This window comes from Aspergillus mulundensis (genome assembly GCF_003369625.1).
Source record: "Aspergillus mulundensis strain DSM 5745 chromosome Unknown scaffold_11, whole genome shotgun sequence".
NCBI lineage: Eukaryota > Fungi > Ascomycota > Eurotiomycetes > Eurotiales > Aspergillaceae > Aspergillus > Aspergillus mulundensis.
In genome coordinates this window covers 1,209,852-1,232,339 of record NW_020797899.1, presented here as the reverse complement: position 1 = coordinate 1,232,339, position 22,488 = coordinate 1,209,852, and the positions used below count along the sequence as shown (strand labels likewise).

Sequence of the window (22,488 nt, the reverse complement as noted above, 5' to 3'; positions counted from 1 at the left end):
GCAATCGCTTCCGTTCCTGACATTCGGTACTTTGGAGACACGTCTTACAGCCACTGCGCCGCTGCGCCGCTGCAGGTGCCAGGTAGGGCCACGACCTTGCGTGGGATCGGGCTATTGGCCCAGCTGGCTCTCACCTAGCGGAATTGGGATAAAGCATGAGCGGGTGTACGGTGATTGTGAGGAGGTGAAAGAAAAAGTAAACATAATCTCGGACTTCCTCGCGGCCTTGCCCATAGGAGCTGTAGCACAGTAGCTCTGTTTCTTGCCACCACCAGCAGTATGTAGACCTAAAGGTCGAGACCCTGGCATCTTGCCCGCCGTGAGTTTATTGATCGTCGCTACTCAGACAAACAGTGGGCTCGTTACCTCATCGAGGATGCGGAAGCGGTTCTGGTTCTGGATCTCGCCCTTTTCGTCTGCCAAAATTGCAATTCTAAAAAGAGTAAGGGACTCTTGTTATTGCGTCAGAGCTCCATATGCCGATCAGATCGGAATCCATCAGCCCGGTTCTCCTACTGCTCCGTAGACAGGCTGAGAACTGGAGACTCATGTTCCAAGATCAATTGACGAACATCAAATCTGTCACAAACATGGGCCGACCGGATACCTTCCACCAATAACGTTTTGATCAATCGTGGACAGATTTCCTCATCGGATTAAGGGTTGATCGCTTAGGGTCCTTGTTGTTTTGATTATTGTTGCAGAGCACCAAGCGATTGTATCTAATTAATACCCGGCGTGGAAAGACAAGAATCAAGATTGATGCAGGCCTCCATGTGCTCTGTGCTCGTCACACAATGAGGGGAATCCCTGTTGTGCTACCCAACTCTCCAAAGGAAAAGCAATGTGGAAGGTCGCGGCACCAAGTTCCGATTATCGAATCCTGCTGACGGCTAAGGACGCCACGAGGAACATTTCTTTGTCACTGGGCTCCTAGAGTGACCCATCAATAACACTGTCTTCACTAGTTCCTTTAGGCTTTCTCATTCATTACTTGGTAAATTGATGCTGACAGCCTGACACCCGGGAGTTGCGTCAGGTTCAGAATCAGAGTTCTCACCCATTTCCAACTTTCCCAGTCCCGGGCCACGGCCCGCTCTGTTGCGGGGACAAGAGAAGACGAACCAAGGTACCCTGCAGGCCAAGTGGACCTAGGCACGGATCTCATTCGAGATGCGTGATCGACATCGCGGTGGAGCTGGGCGAAGGATAAGGAGCTTGAACCTCGGCGAATTGGAGTATATGCAGTTTTGGAGTAGTGCCATCATCGATGCACTTGCCATCGCGTAGACTAACTCTAAGGCGCGTTTGTCGGTAATAGTGTAGTGGTTTGTATGCGACCCTGCGCTCAGCAAACTTCGCGGCCATATTGCTTTGTCCATAATCGCATAGTGTCCAGCTCGATATTTGCGGAGAACCAACCCAAACTGCAACGGCAGTGAATTGCTTCTTTCTCTTTGACTTCGACATCTAATAATAATCCTTATATAATTCCGAGATGGCGCAGAACATGCTTGCGACCGCGGAGCTTTCGAGCCGGACGGATACAAACAATGAAGCGATTGAACAGGACATCCGAGAGATATGCGCAGAGGTGCTGCGCCGGCCGGTGGGAAAGATCAAGTTGAACAAGTCGTTTGTCGCGCAGGGAGGAGACTCTCTGCTGGCAATCAAGCTGATGGCGCGTTGCGGAGAGGCGGGGTATACAATCACGATCAATGATATGCTTCAGGCGACGAGTCTTCGCCAGCTATGCCAGTCGGTGCAAGTGGTAGAGGGGAGAAGCGCGCCGTCGAAATCGTCGCCTCCCGCGCTAGACGGACCTGCTGGCAGCGTGGAAGTCCGGACTGCACCATTAACGGCCGCGCAAAGAATATATGCTTTGACGAAAGCTTGGGATGCCAAGTTGTTTCAACTAAAGGGCGGAGTTGCGGAATCGTCGCTTTCTGCGGCACTGAACTCTCTTGTTAGCCGACACCCTATCCTCCGAGCGAACTTTATAACACTCGAGAACAACGAATTGAAACTCACGTACGACACGACCGGAAACTTCGCCCCCCGACGAGTGCGGATCCCGACGAGCTCAGAGCACTCAGAGAAGGAGTTCCTGGGTGACAGGTGGGAAGGGGACGAGACGGAGAAGGGAAGTTTCTTCGCGGCGACCGTGTTTGTGCAACACCAACCAGACACGTGCCTCGCCCGCCACCTCCGGCTCGACCTTCACCGCGCCCTCGTCGACGCTGCCTCCTGGAACATCATTCAAAACGATCTTGATGATGCGCTAAGCGGCAAATACATCGCGAGCGACAATCCAGGCCCTCAGTTCGACACCTGGATAAGATCGCAGAACCGCACGGATTTCGACTTCGATTGGCCGATACTGGCTAAAGACACGGAGCGGCAGCCGAACGGCGACGAACCTAGAGGAGGAAAGAGACATGGACTGGAGGAGCACAGCGGTTTCGCGGAGGTGGTTGTTTTGGAAACAGAGGCAGAAGGTCTGGGAAAGCTGGACGATAGAGCTATCCACGCGGTGCTCCGTACCCAACCCGAGGACTTTGTCATCGCTGCACTCGACCTTGCGCTGAAGGGAGTGAGGAAGTCGGAGGAGGCTTTCGCCTTCGGGTTGATCTCAGATGGCAGGCACGGGGCGGGCCCCGAGCTGTCAGGGACGGTAGGCTGCTTCGACACAGTCACACATCGATCGGTCGAAAGGGAGCATGAGGAGAGCGGAATAGGCCTTCTGCGAAGAGTCAAAGATACGCGCATGGGCTTTACGACAAGCGGGCGTACACCAACAGGCGGCATTGAAGGGAAATATGTTCTCCTACATCTGGGGCAACTATCGATGGTGCCTCAACTAAGGGACGGTACGCTCCATGAGGTCTTCCATCACGATGATTTCCGTATACTACCTCCAGAGTGCTTAGCATTCATCGAACCTTTTTGGGAGCAGCAGCAGCTTAAGCTACGTCTGCGGTCCCAGTCACCCGATCTCGGTAGGGAACAACTGGGTCAGGTCGCTGGCACGTTCCGCGCGGCCTTGAAAGAGTTGATCGCCGAGTGTCAAATGAGCCAACCTCAAGGCACCCTAAGCGACTTTCCCTTCCTCCAGATCGATTACCCAGAACTTGACAATCTCGTATCGACTCAGCTCAAGACCGTGACGGCCGACCCTTTCCACGATATCGAAGCGGTATTCCCCTGCGCGCCGCGACAGGAAGCGTTCTTGGTGGCCCAGGCCGTTTATCCCGAACTGTACCAATGCTCTTTCGTTGTTAACCTGAGCACCGGAAGCTCAGACACGGAAGTCGATTTCAGTCGTCTGCGCGATGCGTGGGGTCAGCTTGTTGCCCGCCATTCCGCTCTCCGAACAGTGTTTATAGAAAGTTCAAACCGTCAAGGAAAGTTCGATCAAGTGGTGCTGAGAGAGGGAATCGGTTCCATTACTTTGATTGAGGATGCAGATGAGGACGTCGCTCGGCAGCTCGCATGTCGTCGTCCAGTCACGTTCAAGAACTATGGGGAGACTCACCAGGTCACGTTTTGCAGAATCTCGTCGTCCGCAGTTTGCGTCCGTCTCGATATGTCGCACGCCCTGGTCGATGGGCTGTCTGCTCAGGTACTAATGCGGGACCTGTCCCAAATTTACAGCAACAAGAAACTAGCCACCCGCGTCATGGCATATCGCGACTTTGTTGATTATCAAGCACGCCTGAACATGGACAATTCGGCGGCTTACTGGTCGAATTACCTTTCTGGAGCTCAGCCATCTCACTTTCCCTTATACGGCGACAACATGAGCCGCCGAGATCTTCGGACCGTCAGGGCGGATATTATTCTGGGTTCGGAGGAGCTTGGAGAATTCTGTGGTAAGTTTAACGTTACGCCAGCTAACATTTGCCAGGTAGCCTGGGCGCTCGTGCTCAGGTCCTATACCGGGTTGGAAGATATTTGTTTCTCGTATGCAACGTCTGGTCGAGATCTGCCTCTCAATGGAATCAACAACACAGTCGGAGCATTCCTCAATGCTGTCGTCTGCAGGGTCAAGGTGCCACCAACAACAACTGTCCCAGAAGCCTTGCTACGAGCCAAGACCGACTTTGTGGAAAGCCTGGCCCACCAATACTACTCGGCTGTGGACGATGCACAGTCCGGAGAATTTGCCCGTTTCAAGACCAACACATTGATGTCATGCCAAAGAAAAGCAGCATCTGAACTGGCGGGATCTGGTCTTGCTGTAGAGTTGGTTGACGCCGCCAATCCAAACGAAGTAAGTTTTGGCCATGGCCATGTTCGAGTGATTTACGCTAACCACAGTACAAAGTACGATATGTCAATCAACATTCAGATTGGCTCCGACGGCCTAGAGGTGATGATCGACTACTGGCATTCGCGAATCGGACAACGCACGGTAGAAAGCGTCGCGCAGTCTTTCCGACAAGCATTCCTCAACCTTGTTCAGCAAAAGGATGCCGCATTGGGAGAGATCGATATCATCACCCCTTGGGAGATTGATCAGCTTCGTCAATGGACCAAAGACATCCCTCCGAAGGTTAATTACCGTATTCACGACAAAGTCTACGAGCAGCGACTCCGCCAACCTGATGCCTGGGCTGTACAGGGCTGGGACGGGGACTTGACATACCAGCAGCTAGATGATACAGCCAATAAGCTAGCCCTTTACCTTGCTAGTTTGGGTGTACAACCGGAAACAAAGATTCCGATTTGCTTTGACAAATCAAAATGGGCAGTGATATCACAGCTAGCAATTCTCAAGGCGGGAGGCTGTGTTGTTCCCCTAGGGACTAAGCAACCGGCATCAAGGACAAACCTCATCCTAAAGGACTTACAAGCAACCATCGTCCTAACGACCGACAAGTACGCCTCTCGCTTTACCGAGCTTGTGAGCCACACTGTGCTCATTGATGAACCGTTCGTAGCTGGCTTGGCGCCCGCTGAGATGGTTCCTTGCTCCGCGACAGTCGACAACTCCGCCTTCATCATCTACACCAGCGGCTCAACCGGCGTCCCGAAGGGTGTCGTGCTCCCACATGCAAGCCTTTGCACTAGTCTCGAGCATATGGGTACTAGATTCAAGCTCGGCCCAGAAACCCGCACGGTTCAATTCTCCGCATACACTTTCGACATCTCTATCCAAGATATCTACACTACATGGCACTACGGCGGCTGTCTCATCATCATTTCGGAGGAAGATCGCATTAGCAATCTCGCATCTGCCATGGTCAAATATCGAGTCAACTGCGCTGGGCTTACCTCAACCGTGGCCGGGATGATATTCCCGCAAGACGTGCCAACGCTGCGGACGCTGGTCCTGCTCGGCGAGGCCGTGAAACCCGCAGTGGTCGAGCAATGGATCGATCACGTCGTTGTCTTCAACGCTTACGGACCTTCGGAATGCTCGATGCAAGCTAGTATAAATCAACTCACCCCTGGCTGCAATGCCCTGAACATAGGTTGGCCCTTCGCAGGCGCGCTTTGGGTCGTCGATCCAAACGACTACAACCGCCTTGTCCCAATTGGAGCTCCCGGAGAATTGCTTATCGAGGGCCCAATCCAAGCGCGTGAGTATCTCAACAATCCTGCGAAAACCGCAGAAGCTTTCGTATCCAACGCAGCATGGATGATCAAGAACGGATTTGGGTCCGGTAGGCGTCTCTACCGGACTGGAGATCTCGTCCAGCAGAATCCGGATGCGTCTATCACATATATTGGACGTCGCGACACACAGATCAAGGTGCGAGGCCAACGCGTTGAGGTTGGTGAGATTGAGCATCATCTGCTGCAACTGGATGGGGTCCTCGACGCCGCTATCATTTACCCTAAACATGGCCCTTGCCAAGAGCGCTTGGTCGGCCTTCTCACATTGCGCGACTTCTTTGCTGGAAAGAATGCAGGGCAAGAGGTGGTCCCAGTGCCTACGGAAAAGCTTCCTTGCACAAAAGGCCAAATGGCTGCTGCTGCCGAGCAGCTTTCCGAACACGTCCCAGAACACATGGTCCCAAAAATCTGGATTCCTTTGGAAAGCATGATGCCGCAGAACGACTCTTCAAAGTTAGACAGGAAGAAGCTAGGTTTATGGCTCGAGGCCCTTGACCCTTCCTTCCTAGAAACCCTTAGCAATCCATCTGATGCTGGAGCTGAAGGCCGAGAGCCGGAGACCGTTCTGGAGCGTCATGTCCACAACGCGTGGGCCGATGTTTTGCGTTTACCCGCCAGTCAAATTCCCATCGAGCATAAATCATTCCTTAGCGTAGGAGGAGATTCGATTACTGCTATGCATGTCGTTTCATGGTTACGGATGCGCGGAGTATCGGTCGCGGTGCGAGATGTGCTTGAGAGCAAGTCCGTGGCTCAGCTTGCGCAAGTTGCTAAAATGAAGGATGGAAACTCAGAGGCTGCGGACGAGTCATTCCCTCTATCACCGATGCAACAGTGGTACTTTGAGTCAATTGCCGCCACTGAATCGCCTCTCGAGTCTCGTGGTCCCGATCTATACAATTCCAGTGTCTGCTTGGTGCCTCGGCAGCCACTTGAATTCTCCAATCTTGCCCAAGCCATCAGCGCTCTCGTCTCCAGGCATCCCGTCTTGCGATCTAGATTCCAGCCCGGCAGTGCTGGCAGCTTGCGGCAAACGATCCTCGACGACTCCCCGCAATCCTATATCCTGAAGAATCACACCGTGCCCACGCAGGGAGACGCAGAAGCCATCATAGCCGAGGCTCATGGCAACTTGGATCTCGAAAAAGGTCCCGTGTTCTCTGTTCATTACATTGCCGTGGAAGAGGCTTCAAAGACATCGCTTGTTTTCATGACAGCCCATCGTCTGGTTGTCGATAATGCCTCTTGGAGGATCATTCGCCGGGACTTGAGCACCATACTACAAGGACAACAAGTACCCACATCGACTTCCTTGCCTTTCCAGACCTGGGTCAAGCTGCAGGCTGAAAAGAGTGAAAAGTCTGCGCTTCTGTACGATCTGCCAACGGCTGACCTCGAGTACTGGGGCTTGAAGGGTGGCAACACCCACCAAGATGAAGCTATTGAAAATGTGGTTTTCAAGGCTCACGACATCAAGGCTCTGTTTGACGGCGCCAACAGAGCTTTCCGCACCGAGCGCGTTGAAGTCCTTCTCGCTGCGCTGTTCAAGTCATTCCGTGAGACTTTCCCCGATCGACAAGTTCCAGCCATCTTTGACGTGCACCATGGTCGGGATAGTGATGAAGATGACTTTGATGTCTCTAGGACGGTTGGGTGTTTGGAAAGCATGACTCCGGTGCACATCCCCCCGGATGAGTCAAATCAGTTATTGGACATTGTCAAGCGAACCAAGGATGCAAGACGCAGCGCAATTAAAAAACGGCCAGAGATCTTCCGCCATCACCAGGTTGAAGTGCTGTTCCGCTACTGTGAAACGTCAGCTGCAGACGACATCTTCGAAAGAAAGCAGGCCAGCGGAGTTGAGACATCTCCAGTCGGCGAAAAGGTCCCCCGTGGGTGCGTCTTCAATATTGATGTTCTCGCTTTGCAGGACGAAGTGCGTATCAATTTCAAGTTTAATCGACACATGAAGAACCAGCAGAAGGTTCGCCAGTGGACGAACTCGTATCTCAACAGCATCAGCGCGATGATATCTGAGCTATCGACCGCAGCACCTGCCTTCACTGTGACCGACTTTCCGCTGCTCCAACTGACTTCAGAGACCGTGAAGGCTCTCCAGGATCATGTTCTGCCCGAGGCGGGAGTCAAACCAGAGATGGTCGAAGACATTTACCCTTGTTCTCCCATCCAGCAAGGGATCCTGATGAGTCAAGTGAAATCTCCCTCCGAGTACTATATCCAGCAGTCCTTCGAGATACAACCAACAGCGTCTGATGCTCCAGTCAACGTTGCCCGTCTCCTTGCTGCCTGGCAAGTGTTGATGAGCCGCCACCCTATGCTCCGCACACGATTTGTTCGGTCGGTGTCTGGCTCCAGCGAACGTATGTTTAATCAGGTTGTCCTTAAGTCTTGCAAAGCGCACGTGGAGCGCAAGGAATGTAGCGACGAGGACCTTACTGCTGCTCTAGCTGTCAAAGTTGATTTAGATGACCGCCATGTTGACAAGCACATTGGCCATAAGCTGACTGTCTACTCCACACCCTCAAATCGTGTTTTCGGGAACGTTATTATCAGCCACGCGCTGGTTGATGCTTCTTCACTTATGATCATTCAAACTGAGCTTGCTCAAGCCTATGATGGAAAACTCACACCCGACATCCCGGGTCCGACGTACCGTGGCTATGTTTCATATCTACAGAAGACTCCGGCGGACCAGGCGTTGCAGCACTGGACCAAGCGCCTCGCTGACGCTGAACCATGTTACCTACCAGCTCTGACCGTGGACGGAACGCAGCCGGCCCCTGCCAAAGACACCGCACACCGCGAGCCCTTGCAAACCGTATCTGTCGATATCGACTGCGTGGACAAGCTACATAGCTTTACTGAGACTCATGGCGTTACCGTCGCGAACGTCTTTCAACTCGTCTGGGCAATGGTTCTTGCACAGTACACTGGCTCCCCCAACGTGTCCTTCGGTTACTTATCCAGTGGCCGAGACGTTCCAGTCAAGGATGTTGAGCAGTTGGTTGGACCACTCATTAACATGATGGTGACCCATATCAAGCTCAACCACCAGGCCAGAGTTCAGAGCACCCTCAAACAGATTCAAGATGACTTCTTCGAAAGCTTCAACTACCAGCGAGCCCCCTTGATTGATATCTGGCACTCCCTACAACTCCAGGGCCAGAGCTTGTTCAACACCGCGCTCTCTTATCGCCACGTCGTGTCCGCAGAGAGAGACCAGCTCAGCATCGCCCTGGAACAAGTTACTGGCGAAGACCCAACTGAGTACGATGCTACGGTGAGTGTGTTTGCATCGCCGGATAAAATCTCCGCTGCCCTGCAGTACTCACCTGCTTTCCTCTCGCACGAAAGCGCAAGCCGGCTGCTAGGCTGTGTCCAGCGAGGCATTCGATCTTTGGTTGCGAATGGAGACGCTCGAGTTGGGGACTTGGAAACTCTCACGCAGAAAGACCTCGAACAAGTCCGCGTATGGAATGATGAGATTCCTGCCGTTGGTGGAGATCGCCTCATACACGAGTTGTTCGCTGAACAGCGGGTTATTCGACCCGATGCAACAGCTGTCTGTGCTTGGGATGGCAACTTGACATATCAGGAACTTGATGACCTGTCGAACACACTATCTCACCATCTGGTACATGACTTGGGAGTAGGCCCTGAGGTATTCGTGGCGCTTTGCTTAGATAAATCCAGGTGGGCAGTCGTTGCGCAGCTCAGTGTCCTGAAGGGGGGCGGTTGCGTAGTCTCCATCAACCCCAAGCATCCCACGCAGCGACTGGAGCTTATCCTCAAGGACATCAACGCCCCAGTGCTGCTGACTTCCCAGCAATACTCTTCCCGGTTCACGAACCTGGTTCCACACGTCTTGAGCATGAACGACTTCTTGTTCTCTACTATCCCCAGACAGTCTCAGCCACCAAGGACCAACGTGGCTCCCGAGAATGCCGCCTTTATTATTTACACCAGTGGTAGTACCGGTATGCCAAAGGGTGTGATTTTGACTCATCTCTCCCTGTGTTTCAGTTTCCGTGCACATGGTAAGGTTTACGAAATGTCCCCCGCCACCCGATCGCTCCAATTCGCCGCGTACACCTTCGACGCTAGCATTAGCGACATCTGGGGAACCATGTCTCATGGAGGATGCGTCTGCGTTATATCAGAAGAAGAACGCATGAACAACCTCCAAAGTGTTATTGAGGCCTACGGAGCGACCCACGCCCAGGTTACACCAACCGTAGCTGGCTTACTTGATATCGCCAATATGAAGTCTCTCACTACACTTGTTCTCGGTGGTGAAGCCGTCAGGGAAGCCATGATTGAAGAATACGCCAAGGCAGCAGGAAGGGTAAAGGTCTTGAACGGATATGGCCCATCGGAGGCTAGTATCTACACTACCTGTAGTACCCCACTAGTCGACAAGAAGCAGGCCCTCAACATCGGTCGCCCGCTGGTGGGGAGTGTCTGGGTGGTTGCCAATGGCGAGACCATATGCCCCGTGGGTGCTGTTGGTGAGCTCTGGATTGAAGGTCCACTCTTGGCTCGTGGCTACCACAATGACCAGAAGAAGACGGACGCAAGCTTTGTGACGAACCCCAAGTGGGCCAGCGCTGTCGGACTTCAAGGTCATCGCTTCTACAACACTGGTGACCTCGTCCGCCAGTCTTCCAACGGTGATCTGATCTATCAAGCGCGGAAAGACTCGCAAGTCAAGATCCGCGGCCAGCGTGTCGAAGTCGGCGAGATCGAGTACCGCGTCAAGAAGCTCTTGCCAGCTGCGAAGAGCCTCGTGGCTAGTCTGATTACGCCGGGCGGCAATTCTTCCAACATCATGATTGCCGTGACGATGGAGCTAGATGACCAGCTTCAACGCCATCTCCTCTCTGACCCCATTCAGGGCATATTCCTTCCAAACGCACCCCACCTCCGCGATACGTTCAGTCGACTTCATGCCTCTCTTTCCGAAGTCCTGCCGTCATATATGCTGCCCCGTCTATTTATTCCCGTGGTGCAGCTCCCTCAAACAGCATCGAGTAAACTCGACCGTCGCGCAATCAAGCAGATGCTCGAGAACCTGCCAGAAGATGTCCTTTTCCAATACTCCCTATCAACTAATTCAAGCGTTGCGCCCACCACTGAGATGGAGAAGAAATTGCAGGCACTTTGGGCCGCTGTCCTGAATGCTGACCTTGGCCGTGTCGGCATCTACGACCACTTCCTCCACTCCGGAGGTGACTCCTTTACTGCGATGAAGCTTGTCTCAGCAGCCAACGCCGTCAATATCCCCATTACCGTTGCCGATGTCTTCCGCTACCCGAAGCTGCAGGACATGGCTGCGCACCTTGAGACGCAGATTTCACAACATGAAACCTTCCAGGATATCCCCCGCTTCGCATTATGGAAAGAAGCGCAGACCACAGATCACTCGGCTAATGAAGAGGAAATTTTGCGTGTTGCGAAACTTTGCGGCGCTTCTATCGAAGACATTGAAGATGTGTATCCAGCCACGCCGCTTCAGGAAGGCCTAATGGCCATCACCACCCAGCAACCTGGATCCTATATCGGGCGCTGGGTATTCCGAATTCAAGATACCACCGACACCGACACGTTCAAGAAAGCATGGACAACCCTGGCTCAAAAGGCACCCATTTTACGCACACGCATTGTGCCTGGTCGGGAATCTGGCGGATTGCAAGTTGTTATTCGAGAGTGCGTCAGCTGTGAGGAAGCCACAAATCTGGAGCAGTATTTGGACGGAGACCTCCACCTATCCTTTAGCTATGGGCAGCCTCTGGTGCGACAGGCAATCATCGACGAAAGAGACAAGCGGTACTTTGCCCTGAGTGCCCATCACAGCGTTTACGATGGCTACAGCTTAGGCAAGCTATTCGATGCAGTGGCACTTCTGTATGATGGGAAAGATCTTGATTCCACTCCTTCATTCTCCCGTTTCATTTCTTATCTCGGTCAACAGGATCAAGATGCGGCCAAGTCTTTCTGGCAGTCCCAGATCAAGGGCGAAGTTGGCGCGCCTTTCCCCTCACTCCATCGACCGTCTTACAGACCGCAGCCAACGCAGAAGCTAAGCTCAAGTGTGGACATTATGTCTCTCGGAGGGTCGAACACACTCGCTTCTACGCTCAGGGCAGCATGGGCTCTGGCGGTATCAGCTTACGGTGGCAATGATGTGCTATTTGGCGTGGCGCTCAGCGGAAGAGCTGCCCCAGTCCCAGGCATTCTCGACATACCAGCCCCAATTATCACGACTGTGCCTGTGCATGTTCACATCAATCCTGAGCAGACGATCGCTGAGTACCTAGCCGCGGTCCACCAGCAGAGCGTTGACATGATACCGTTCGAGCACACGGGCCTGCAAAACATACGCCGCTTTGTAGGGCACGAGATTGACCTCCCCCATCTTTTTGCTGTTCAGCCAGCTCGCGAGCGTGAGAACTCCGTCCATGGTAAGCTTCTGTCATACGAGCATGGCCATGTCCCGGAGCTCAACCTTGACGGGTATGCCCTTACCGTCGAATGCATTACAAGCGACACCCTCGGTGGCTCCGTAACAATCGAAGCACACTTCGATGAGGAAATGATTTCTACCACTCAGACCAAGAACCTGTTGAGTCGATTCCGCCACATTGTTGCGCAGCTTGGTGCGGTCGGCCAAGGCCACACTCAGCGGCGACTCGAGGAGCTTGACCTGCTAAGCGAACACGAGTTCACCCAACTATTCGAATTCAACCGCGGAATTCCTGCTGTGAAGCAAGCCTTGGTTCACGAATTGGTCTCTCAACATGTTCCCACAGAACCTGATGTCCCTGCCGTTTGTGCCTGGGATGGTAACCTGTCGCGTGGAGAGTTGGACTACCTGGCTAACAAGTTAGCTCTACATCTCACGACGCTTGGAGTTAAGCCTGAGTCCATGGTCGCCCTCTGTTTGGACAAATCCAAGTGGGCCTTGGTCGCAAACCTTGCAGTTCTGAAAGCTGGTGCTGCGGTCGTTCCGATCAGAGCAAACCCCATCCAGCGTGTACACGCCATTTTGCAGGAGACGGGTATCACCACAATCCTCACGTCTCAGTGCTCAGTCTCAGCGCTTGAAGGACTGGTGCCCAACTTGCTAGCGATGGGTGATGAGCTACTACAGTCACTTGCGGCCCCCACCATTCAACCTATATCCACTGTCACCCCTTCGAATGCTGCCTTCGTTATCTTCACATCTGGATCAACCGGTAAACCCAAGGGCGTTGTCGTCGAGCACGGCGCAATGTCAACCAGTATGCAAGCCCATGGAAAGCTGTTTGGCATGACTCCGAAGACGCGAGCCTTCAACTTCGCCCACTTCACCTTTGATATCTCCCTTCACGACATCATTTCCACGTTGCAGTTTGGTGGTTGCGTCTGTCTTCCCTCTGAACAAGAGCGAGTAGACGACATGGCGGGCGCGATGCGCAGAATGGGCGTCAATTACTCGTTCCTCCCTCCTCGTGTTATTCATACCATCAAGCCGTCGGACGTCCCAGACCTCAAGACCTTGGTGGTTGGTGGAGAGGCAGTACAGGCAGAACACTTGGAGCCTTGGCTCGATGGCGTCCGGGTTTTCAATGCGTACGGTCCCACAGAGGCGTCTATTGCAGCGACGGCAAATGAGGTTTCGGATCGCAGCCAGGTTTACAATATTGGTGGCGCCATAGCAGGTGCTCTGTGGGTCGTGGATGAGAACGACTACAACAGACTGCTTCCTCTTGGAGCTGTGGGTGAGCTTCTGATTGAAGGTCCTCTACTTGCTCGTGGTTATCTCAACGACCCAGTCAAGACGGCAGATGCCTTCATCATGAACCCTGCGTGGACCTCCCAGTACTCCATGCACGGAACCGCCGGAGAACAACCCACCGAACGTCGCATGTACCGTACCGGTGACCTGGTGCGCCAGATGGAAGACGGATCCCTCACGTACGTCGGACGAAGCGATGGTCAAGTTAAAATTCGCGGACAACGAGTCGAGATTGGTGAAATTGAACACCACGTTAGCGAACATCCGACCGTGGTCGAAAACGTAATGGTCTACCCCCGCCGCGGCCCAGCACAGTCGCAGCTCGTTGGAATTGTTACCCTGCACGGCTTCATTTCCCCTGTCTCTGCAGACGACATACAGACAACCCCGCTGGATCAACTTCCTCATGCTCTGGAGCAAACTTCATCGGTCCGCCAGCACCTGCACTCATGCGTTCCAGATTACATGATCCCTAACTACTGGGTCTCGCTCACCTCCATGCCGCACAACACCTCCGACAAGATTGATCGCCGTTGTCTCACTCAATGGCTAGAGACCATGGATGTTGGCTGCTTTGAAGCGATCACTCAGAGCCGAACGGAAGACAGCACAACTCCGACTACGCCCGAAGAGCAAAGTATTCAAACAGTTTGGGCCGACGTGCTTCATGTACCAGTCGGAAAGATGTCGTTGAACCGTCCATTCTTGAGCGTGGGTGGCGACTCTGTTACTGCCATGCAAGTTGTCTCAAAATGCCGCTTCCAGTACGCTATCTATGTTAGCGTTCGTGATGTGCTGCAATGTGACTCGATCACCCAACTGGCGAAGAAGGCCGTGGTTAAGAGCACATCTCCGACTACAGATACACAACCCTCCACATCCTCGGTCGCCCAAGCTCCACTCACCACTACGGTATCAACGGTCTTTGATATTGACTCCCACGACTTGACCAAGCTTGAGGTGGAAGTCCTGCCGGCTGTTGGTGTTGACGGTTTGTCTCGGATTGAAGGCATCTACCACTGCTCTCCTATCCAGCAAGGTATCTTGATGAGCCAGATCAAGGATGCCACAACCTATCAAGTGCGTCAGGCAGGAGAGATTCGAGGTGTTGACTCTTCTGTAGTCGACTTAAACCGACTTCTCCGCGCCTGGCAATCCGTTGTCCAGCGTCACGCTATTTTACGCACGTTCTTTGTCCCTAGCCCGTCGGGACAAGAGCTGTTCTACCAGGTTGTTCTCAAAAACTACACTCCCACAACTCCAGTCCTCCGGTTACGCAGTGTCGATGATTTCCTCGTCCATACCGAAAACTCTGAGCGTCCGTTATACAGGCCCGGCCAGCCGCCGTACCAGCTTACCCTGGCTCAGGCGTCTACGGGACATGTTTACGCGCAGGTTGATGTCAACCACGTTCTCATGGACGCCTCGTCTATGGATCTCATCCTGAGCGACCTCATGCTAGCCTACGATAATGCCCTTCCAAGCTCGCCCGCTCCTTCCTACGGCACCTATGTCTCGTTCCTTCAGCAGTCTTCTGCATCGGAATCCCTAAGCTACTGGAAGAACCGCCTTTCCGGTGCAGAGCCATCGCATCTTCCCCCTTCAACTGAGCTCGATTCCGGAAAACGCTCTTTGAAGAGCGTATCCGTGGAAGTGGACAACATCAGACCACTACAAGAGTTCCGAGACGCGCATGGGGTTACGATTGCCAACATTGCGCAGTTAGCCTGGGCTCTCGTTCTGTCCCGGTATCTTGGTTCTCGCGATGTCACCTTTGGATATCTGTCCAACGGTAGGGATGCCCCCATCGCGGGGATTGAGGAGATGGTCGGCCCGTTGATCAACTTGATGGTAACTCGAGTGCAGCTCGCCACATCGGGAGCCACCGTCGCCGAGGCCGCGAAGCAGGTACAAGACAACTTCTTCGATGCCTTCAGCCACCAGCGAGCCTCACTTGGCGACATCCAGCACGCCCTCAAGGTTTCCGACCGCGGCCTCTTCAACACAACTATGATTTATAAGCCTAAGGCTATAACGAGTGCCCAAGACAGTCGCAGTCTCACGATCGAGAGCCTCGCTGGAGAAGACCCCACTGAGTACGATGTCCAAATCAAGATCGTTCCTGATGAAAATGGCCTGTCGGTAGACCTTGAATATGCCACCACTTTCCTGAACAAGGAGTCGGCTCAACGTCTACTGGGCAGCATGCAATGCGCTTTGTCTTCCATTGCTGCCAATCCCAACGCAAGCATTGATCAGCTCGACGTAATACCCTCCACTGACGTTGAGCTGCTGCGCCGATGGAATTTCACGGTGCCACACACCGTTCCTGGTACCATCCATGACAAGATCCATGAACGAGCTGCCTCCCAGCGTGGCGCTCAAGCAGTTTGCGGCTGGGATGGGAACTTGACGTACGCTGAGATTACGGATATGTCAGACCGGCTTGCCCATCACTTAAGAAGCTTAGGGGTTCGCGAAGAAGTCATGGTTGGACTTTGCTTCGACAAATCCTTGTGGACGGTGGTTTCCATGCTTGCGACTCTCAAGGCCGGTGGTGTTATTGTTCCTCTGGGTGTTCAGTTACCCGTCCAGCGTCTGCAACATATTTTGAATGAAACCGCTACCCCGGTTGTTTTGACCATTCAGAAACACATCTCGAAATTCCAAGGTATCACCTCAGCCAACATCCTCACCGTCGACGCTGCATTTATAGCGTCGCTGCCCCGACCAGCGTCTCCACTCAACACCTGGGGCGTGACTTCTGAAAGTGCCGCCGTCGTGATATACACCTCAGGATCAACCGGTACACCGAAGGGCGTGGTCCTCACACACGGAACTATATGCACCAGTATCGAGAGCCACGGCGCAAAGCTGCAAATGGGTCCTCAAACTAGGACATTACAATACTCCGCGTACGTATTTGACCTCAGCATTCTCGAAATCCTGTCCACCCTTCGTTTCGGCGGTTGCGTCTGTGTCGTTTCCGAGGAAGACCGCGTCGATATCAACAGTCTTACTACGAACATGGAGGCTATCGGCGTTAACATGGCTGTCCTCACGCCTACCGTCGCAGGGCTCATCGATCCTCGCACCGTTCCGACCCTGTCAACGCTAGTCCTAGCTGGAGAAGCCGTTCCTCCAAGTGCTGCTGAGACCTGGGCAAAGCATGTTTTCCTTTACAACGGGTACGGACCGGCGGAATCCACGATCCTTGCTACAGCAAATGGTCCGATTGTCCACAAAGAGCGAGCTCCTAGTGTCGGCCATGCCCTGGCTGGCGCTATCTGGGTGGTTGACACAGAGGATTACAACCGCCTCGCGCCGGTTGGTGTGGTTGGTGAGCTTTTGCTGTCGGGCCCGTTGATTGCTCGTGGCTACCTGAGCGACCCCGAGCGCACGGCGCAGTCCTTCATCACCGATCCTTCATTTATCTACAAGCATGGCTTCAACGTATGGGCTGGCCAGCGCATGTACAAGACTGGCGATCTGGTTCGTCAAGATCCGACCGATGGCTCGATTACATTCGTTGGCAGAGCAGATGGTCAAATCAAGGTGCGTGGTCAGCGTGTTGAGGTTGGCGAGATCGAGTACTGGATTCGCCAGAAGTTCAACGCCCAGACTGTTGCGGCGGATCTCATCGGCGCGAATTCGGGCGACCCTTCTGTGGTAGCAGCCATAGAACTTGACAAGAATGCTTCCAGCAACGAGACTGCTATCTTAGACTCGACGGGGCCCCTCAAAGACTCGTTCTTCCAGCTACAGGCAGCTCTTGCCAAAGCTCTCCCATCATACATGGTGCCTTCAAAGTACATTCCTGTCAAGAACATGCCACTTACTGCCTCTGGTAAGCTTGATAGAAGGTCACTCCGAGCATTGCTAGAGGGTCTTACGGAAGTTCAGCTTGCGGAGTACAGTCTAGATGAAGGTGACCATGTTCCGCTGTCCACTGATAAGGAACGACGCTTGGCTAGCCTGTGGACTGAAACTCTTAACGCCTCCAAGGAGGTTGGTGCCAATACCCATTTCTTCCGTTTCGGCGGCGACTCTGTCACTGCTATGCGACTGGTTGCTCTTGCGCGTGCTGCAGAGCCTCCCATCCTTCTATCTGTGGGCGATATATTCAAGCATCCAGTTCTGGCAGATATGGCGCATGCTATTGAGGGCCTCAACTCAGCCGGTACTGTTGAGGCTGAGGCTGATGTGACACCTTTCTCCTTCTTGTCCGAGGTGAACATCAATAAGCAGGCGTATCTGCCACGGATCGCATCGCAATGTAAGGTTGAGTCCGACGACATCGAAGACGTTTACCCCTGTACCCCTCTGCAAGAAGGCCTCATGGCCATCACAGCCCAACAGCCTCACGCGTATATCAGCCGCTGGGTCTTCCGTCTGGATGACGGTATTGACCTGTCACGGTTCCGCGACGCGTGGGCATCACTAGTTGATCTTGCTCCCATCCTTCGCACTCGCATTGTTCAAGATTCTAGGAATGGCGGGATGCAAGTTGTCGTCCGGGACAATATAGCTTGGAACGACGTCGAATCCGAGCTTCAGGCTTATATTGCGGATGACACCGCTTGGACAATGGGTTTCGGTAATGCATTGATGAGATTCGCAATTGTCACCAGCGGATCAGCGCGCTTCTTCGTTTGGACGGCTCACCACAGTACGTACGATGGATGGACTGCAAGAAAGCTGATGGAGGCTGCCTTCGCAATTTATTCCGGCAACTCTGCCCCGCCCTTCCTTCCGTTCACACGCTTCGTTCAATACCTAGAATCCAGCTCTATCGACGATACCCGCGACTACTGGCAATCTCAGCTTGAAGGTGGAATGGGCCCTAGCTTCCCTGAGGTCCCAAAGAACTACTCTCCTGGCCAGGTCGAAACTCAGACCTGTCGCATTGCCGCCGGCAATACCAACGAATTCACCATCTCCACGCTGCTCCGGGCGACATGGGCTCTTATCCTCTTCCAGGAAACCTCAAGCCAAACCGTGGGTTTCCCGACAGCGCTTTCTGGTCGTACGGCTCCAGTCTCTGGTATTCTAGATGTGATGGGCCCTACGATCACGACTGTTCCTGTTCGCGTTTCTGTAGACCCAGCCCAGAACCTTTCGGCGTACCTTGCTTCCATCCAACAGCAAGCCACGGACATGCTGCCATTCGAACATACCGGTCTTCACAACATTAGCAAGATGGCATCCGTGCCTCTCAACTTCCAGCACCTTTTTGTCGTTCAGCCGGCAGTCGATCGCCTTGACCAGAGCAACTCCGGTTTCCAAGGGGTTACCCCGGTGCCTTTTGAGACATCAGGCTTCCACAACTACCCTCTTGTTGTCGAATGCAGCACTAGCACGAACAACACTGACAGATCCGTCGACGTGCAACTCCAGTTCGACCCAGCTGTTCTCTCTGCTGAGAAAGTGACGACCATTGTTGAACGCTTCACTCATGTCTTCCGACAACTACAAGCTGTTGCTAGTGGAGCCATAACTCAGGGTACTGTAAGCGACGTCAGCTTCATGACTCCAGAAGACCTCGGTCGGATCCAAGAATGGAACCAGTTTGATGACAGAATGGCCATGGCTGATTCATGCATTCATGAACTCGTTAAACAACAACTCCTGTCTCGTCCCGACGCCCAAGCGGTCCATTCCTTTGACGGTCACCTAACCTACCAGGAATTGCACAATCTCGCTGCTCGACTTGCGTCCCATCTCGTCGACATAGGTGTTGGTCCTGAGATCATGGTTGCTACCATCTTTGAAAAGACCAAATGGGCGGTTGTCACCTACCTCGCTGTCCTCATGGCGGGAGGTACAATTGTTCCCATCAATCACCAACATCCTCGACAACGCATGCAAGCATTGGTTCAAAACATCGGCACTAAGGTTATCTTGACATCGCAGAACCCCGAACGTCTTGAAGGTGTTGTTTCTGGGCCTGTCCTAAAGGTGGACGAGGACCTTCTTGCTCACATCCCAGCCGCCGACAACACCTGTCCGACCGTGCAACCTACCGATCCTGCATTCATTATCTTCACCTCCGGATCCACGGGTACCAGCAAAGCCGTCGTTCTGCAACATGGTGCCATTGTCTCGAGTATGGTCAAAGGCCACGGCTCGTTCTACGCGACCCCCGAAACACGAGCTCTCCAGTTCTCCGCCTTCAACTTCGACATCAGTATCGCTGAGGTATTCACGACCCTCTCGTTCGGCGGCTGTGTGTGCGTCATCTCAGAAGATGACCGTGTCAGTCGTCTCGGCCAGGCAATGGAGGAAGCTGCTGTCAACTTCGCCATCCTCACCCCTACCATTGCTAGCCTCCTCAAGCCCGAGCATGTCCCGAGTCTCAAGAAGATGCTGCTCGTCGGTGAAGCCCTTCGTCCCGAGGTCGCTGCGCCGTGGGTCCCATCTCACGTTGAACTGTTCAACGCGTACGGTCCGGCCGAATCCTCAATATTGACCACTTACAGTCGCCGCATCACGGATATTGCGCAAGCACCAAACCTTGGTTTCCCCTTGGCGCATAGCAACCTATTTGTTGTTGACCCGTTCAACTACCACAACCTTCTTCCTGTTGGCACGGTTGGTGAATTGCTCATTGAAGGACCCCTGCTTGCGCGTGAATATTTAGGAGAGAAAAAGAAGACAGCTGAAGCGTTTGTGACCGATCCAGCCTGGCTGCAGCAATTCGACCTTGGTCCTGTCTCGGGACGAAGGCTCTATAGGACTGGAGATCTGGTGCAGCAGAAACTGGATGGTTCGTTTGTTTACCTGGGTAGACGCGATACCCAGGTCAAGATTTATGGTCAGCGTGTCGAAATTGGGGAGATCGAGTATTGGGTCAAGAGTAACCTGGCCGGTGTTGGTGAGGTTGCGGCAGGATTGTTCAAACCTAGCGATTCCGAGGGCGAGCCTCTTCTCGCTGTTGCAATGGAGGTCCCGTCCAGCTCTAGTGCATCTGGTCTGCTCCCTGTGTCCGACGACCTGCGCGAAGCATTCAGTAATCTCCGCCATGATCTTCTGCAGGTTCTACCTTCGTACATGGTCCCTCAACTATACCTACCGTTCGCCAGACTGCCACTTACGGACTCTGGAAAGCTGAACCGACGCGCAACCTGGGATGCCGTTCATACTTGCGACTCGGTGTCTCAGTACTTCCTTGTGGACGATGTCAAGGTGGCGCCCTCTACTGACACCGAACGCCTACTCCAGGGTCTATGGGCCATGGCAATCAAGATTCCCGCCTCTTCCATCGGTGCAAAGGATGACTTCTTCCGCTCCGGTGGTGACTCGATCTCTGCCATGCGACTTGTGGCGAGTGCCCGCGAACACGCTCAGCTTTCTTTGATGGTCTCTGATATCTTCCGTCATTCAATCCTATCCGATATGGCGGTACTCGTCGATCAAACTCGTGCAGACACTCCGGCCGTGACGCCATACCAACCGTTTTCCACATTGCCCGCTGGTTCTAGCGTGCGAGACTCCGTCAAACCTCTTCTCTCCATAGCTGGAGAGATGGTCGATGTTACCCCCACCACAGACCTGCAATCTCTCGCAATCGCCACGTCGCTGCGGCCCTCGCGCGACCTTATGGCGTATGTTAGCATTGATGGGGATGGCGTTCCTGATGTCGCCCGTTGGGAAGCTAGTTGCCTGGAGCTGGTTGAACACCATGACATCCTGCGCACTGCCTATGTACCCTACGACGACCAGCTCCTTCAAGTCATTCTCAAGGAATATGCTCCCGGTGTCACTCACTACGAGACCGATCAGTCTTTGGAAAACTTTAGCAAGGAACTAATTGCGCAAGACATGCACCGAGCCCCTCGACTTGGCCACCCCTTCCTCGAGTTTGCTATCATAACCTCCCTCCACGATAACAAGCACCGTGTTATGTTCCGACTCAGCCACGCCGAGTACGATGCCATCTCGCTGTCGTACTTTGTGAACACCCTCCAGGAGATCTACAACCGCAAGACAGTCACGGAATATGTCAGCTTTCCTCGTTATATCTCCAACCTCTCCCACCAGAACACCAAGCCTAGTCGCGAGTACTGGCGGTCGCTTCTCAAGGGCTCATGCATGCCTGCAATCTCATCATCCTCCAAATCAAGGCGTCTCCCATCCCGTCAAATCTACCACGACGCTCGACGCGTCAGCCTAAAATCTCTTCCGACTGGAATCACACTGTCTACAATCGTGCGTTCCGCGTGGGCGCTGACTCTAGCCGAGCACGTAGGCAACCCGGACGTCCTCTTCGGCGAAGTCGTCTCCGGCCGCAACGGCGACCCCATCGCCGAGAAAGCAGCGGGGTGTTGCGCGAACACAGTTCCCGTGCGGACAGTCATCGATTCGTCCTGGAACGCGCGAGATCTTGTGGGATCCGTCCAGCAGCAACTAATCTCGCGTCTGCCTCACGAATTCCTTGGGTTCCGAGACATCATGCGCTCCTGCACTGATATGCCTGCGGGTACCGTCTTCAGCTCGCTCCTCAACCACCTTGACGGTGCTTCCGAATGGACGATGAATACTGACGACGGCAAATACAATGTCTCCGTCGCGAAAACCGAAGGCGCTGGTGACGTTTCCGATGTGTCGATTACCTCGACCGCCGGGGCGGGATACGTGGAGATCGCGATGGCGTATCTTGAGGATGGGATCACGGCTGCAATTGCCGATAATCTGCTGAGCCGTCTTTGTGATACAGTCCATGCGTTTGGCAATGGCGATCTGAGCGCGAAATTAGGCGCTATTCTCCCCGTCTCTGTCGATGTGCAAAAGGGGCTGCAGGAAGCCCCTGAAGGACCCGTGTTTGACGGTGACCTGGTTGATGCGAGTATGGTTGCGTTCGAACTCCAGAGGAGAGGTCATAAAGTGACCGTTGATGATGTTGTGAAGCAGGGCCTCGGAGCTCCAGCCGTTTGATTCCTGTTTTGTTATTTTGTTGTTTAGTCAGATAGATTGTTCAATCACATCATTGTATGTTTCCACCCACATTTTGGATCTGCGTAGAGATTGACGTCCTCTGTTGCACATCCGGGGCTCTCAAACCTGTCTAT

General features: G+C 53.6%; 1 protein-coding gene across 1 annotated transcript; it reads left to right on the top strand.

Moving 5' to 3' along the window:
* Window positions 1–1,498: 1,498 nt before the first annotated feature.
* DSM5745_09267 (Non-ribosomal peptide synthetase) lies at window positions 1,499–22,354 on the top strand (the record flags this gene model as incomplete). Its single annotated transcript, XM_026751283.1, has 1 exon — window positions 1,499–22,354. The coding sequence occupies one exon, from the start codon at window positions 1,499–1,501 to the stop codon at window positions 22,352–22,354; it is 20,856 nt and encodes a 6,951-aa protein (XP_026600369.1).
* Window positions 22,355–22,488: the final 134 nt, after the last annotated feature.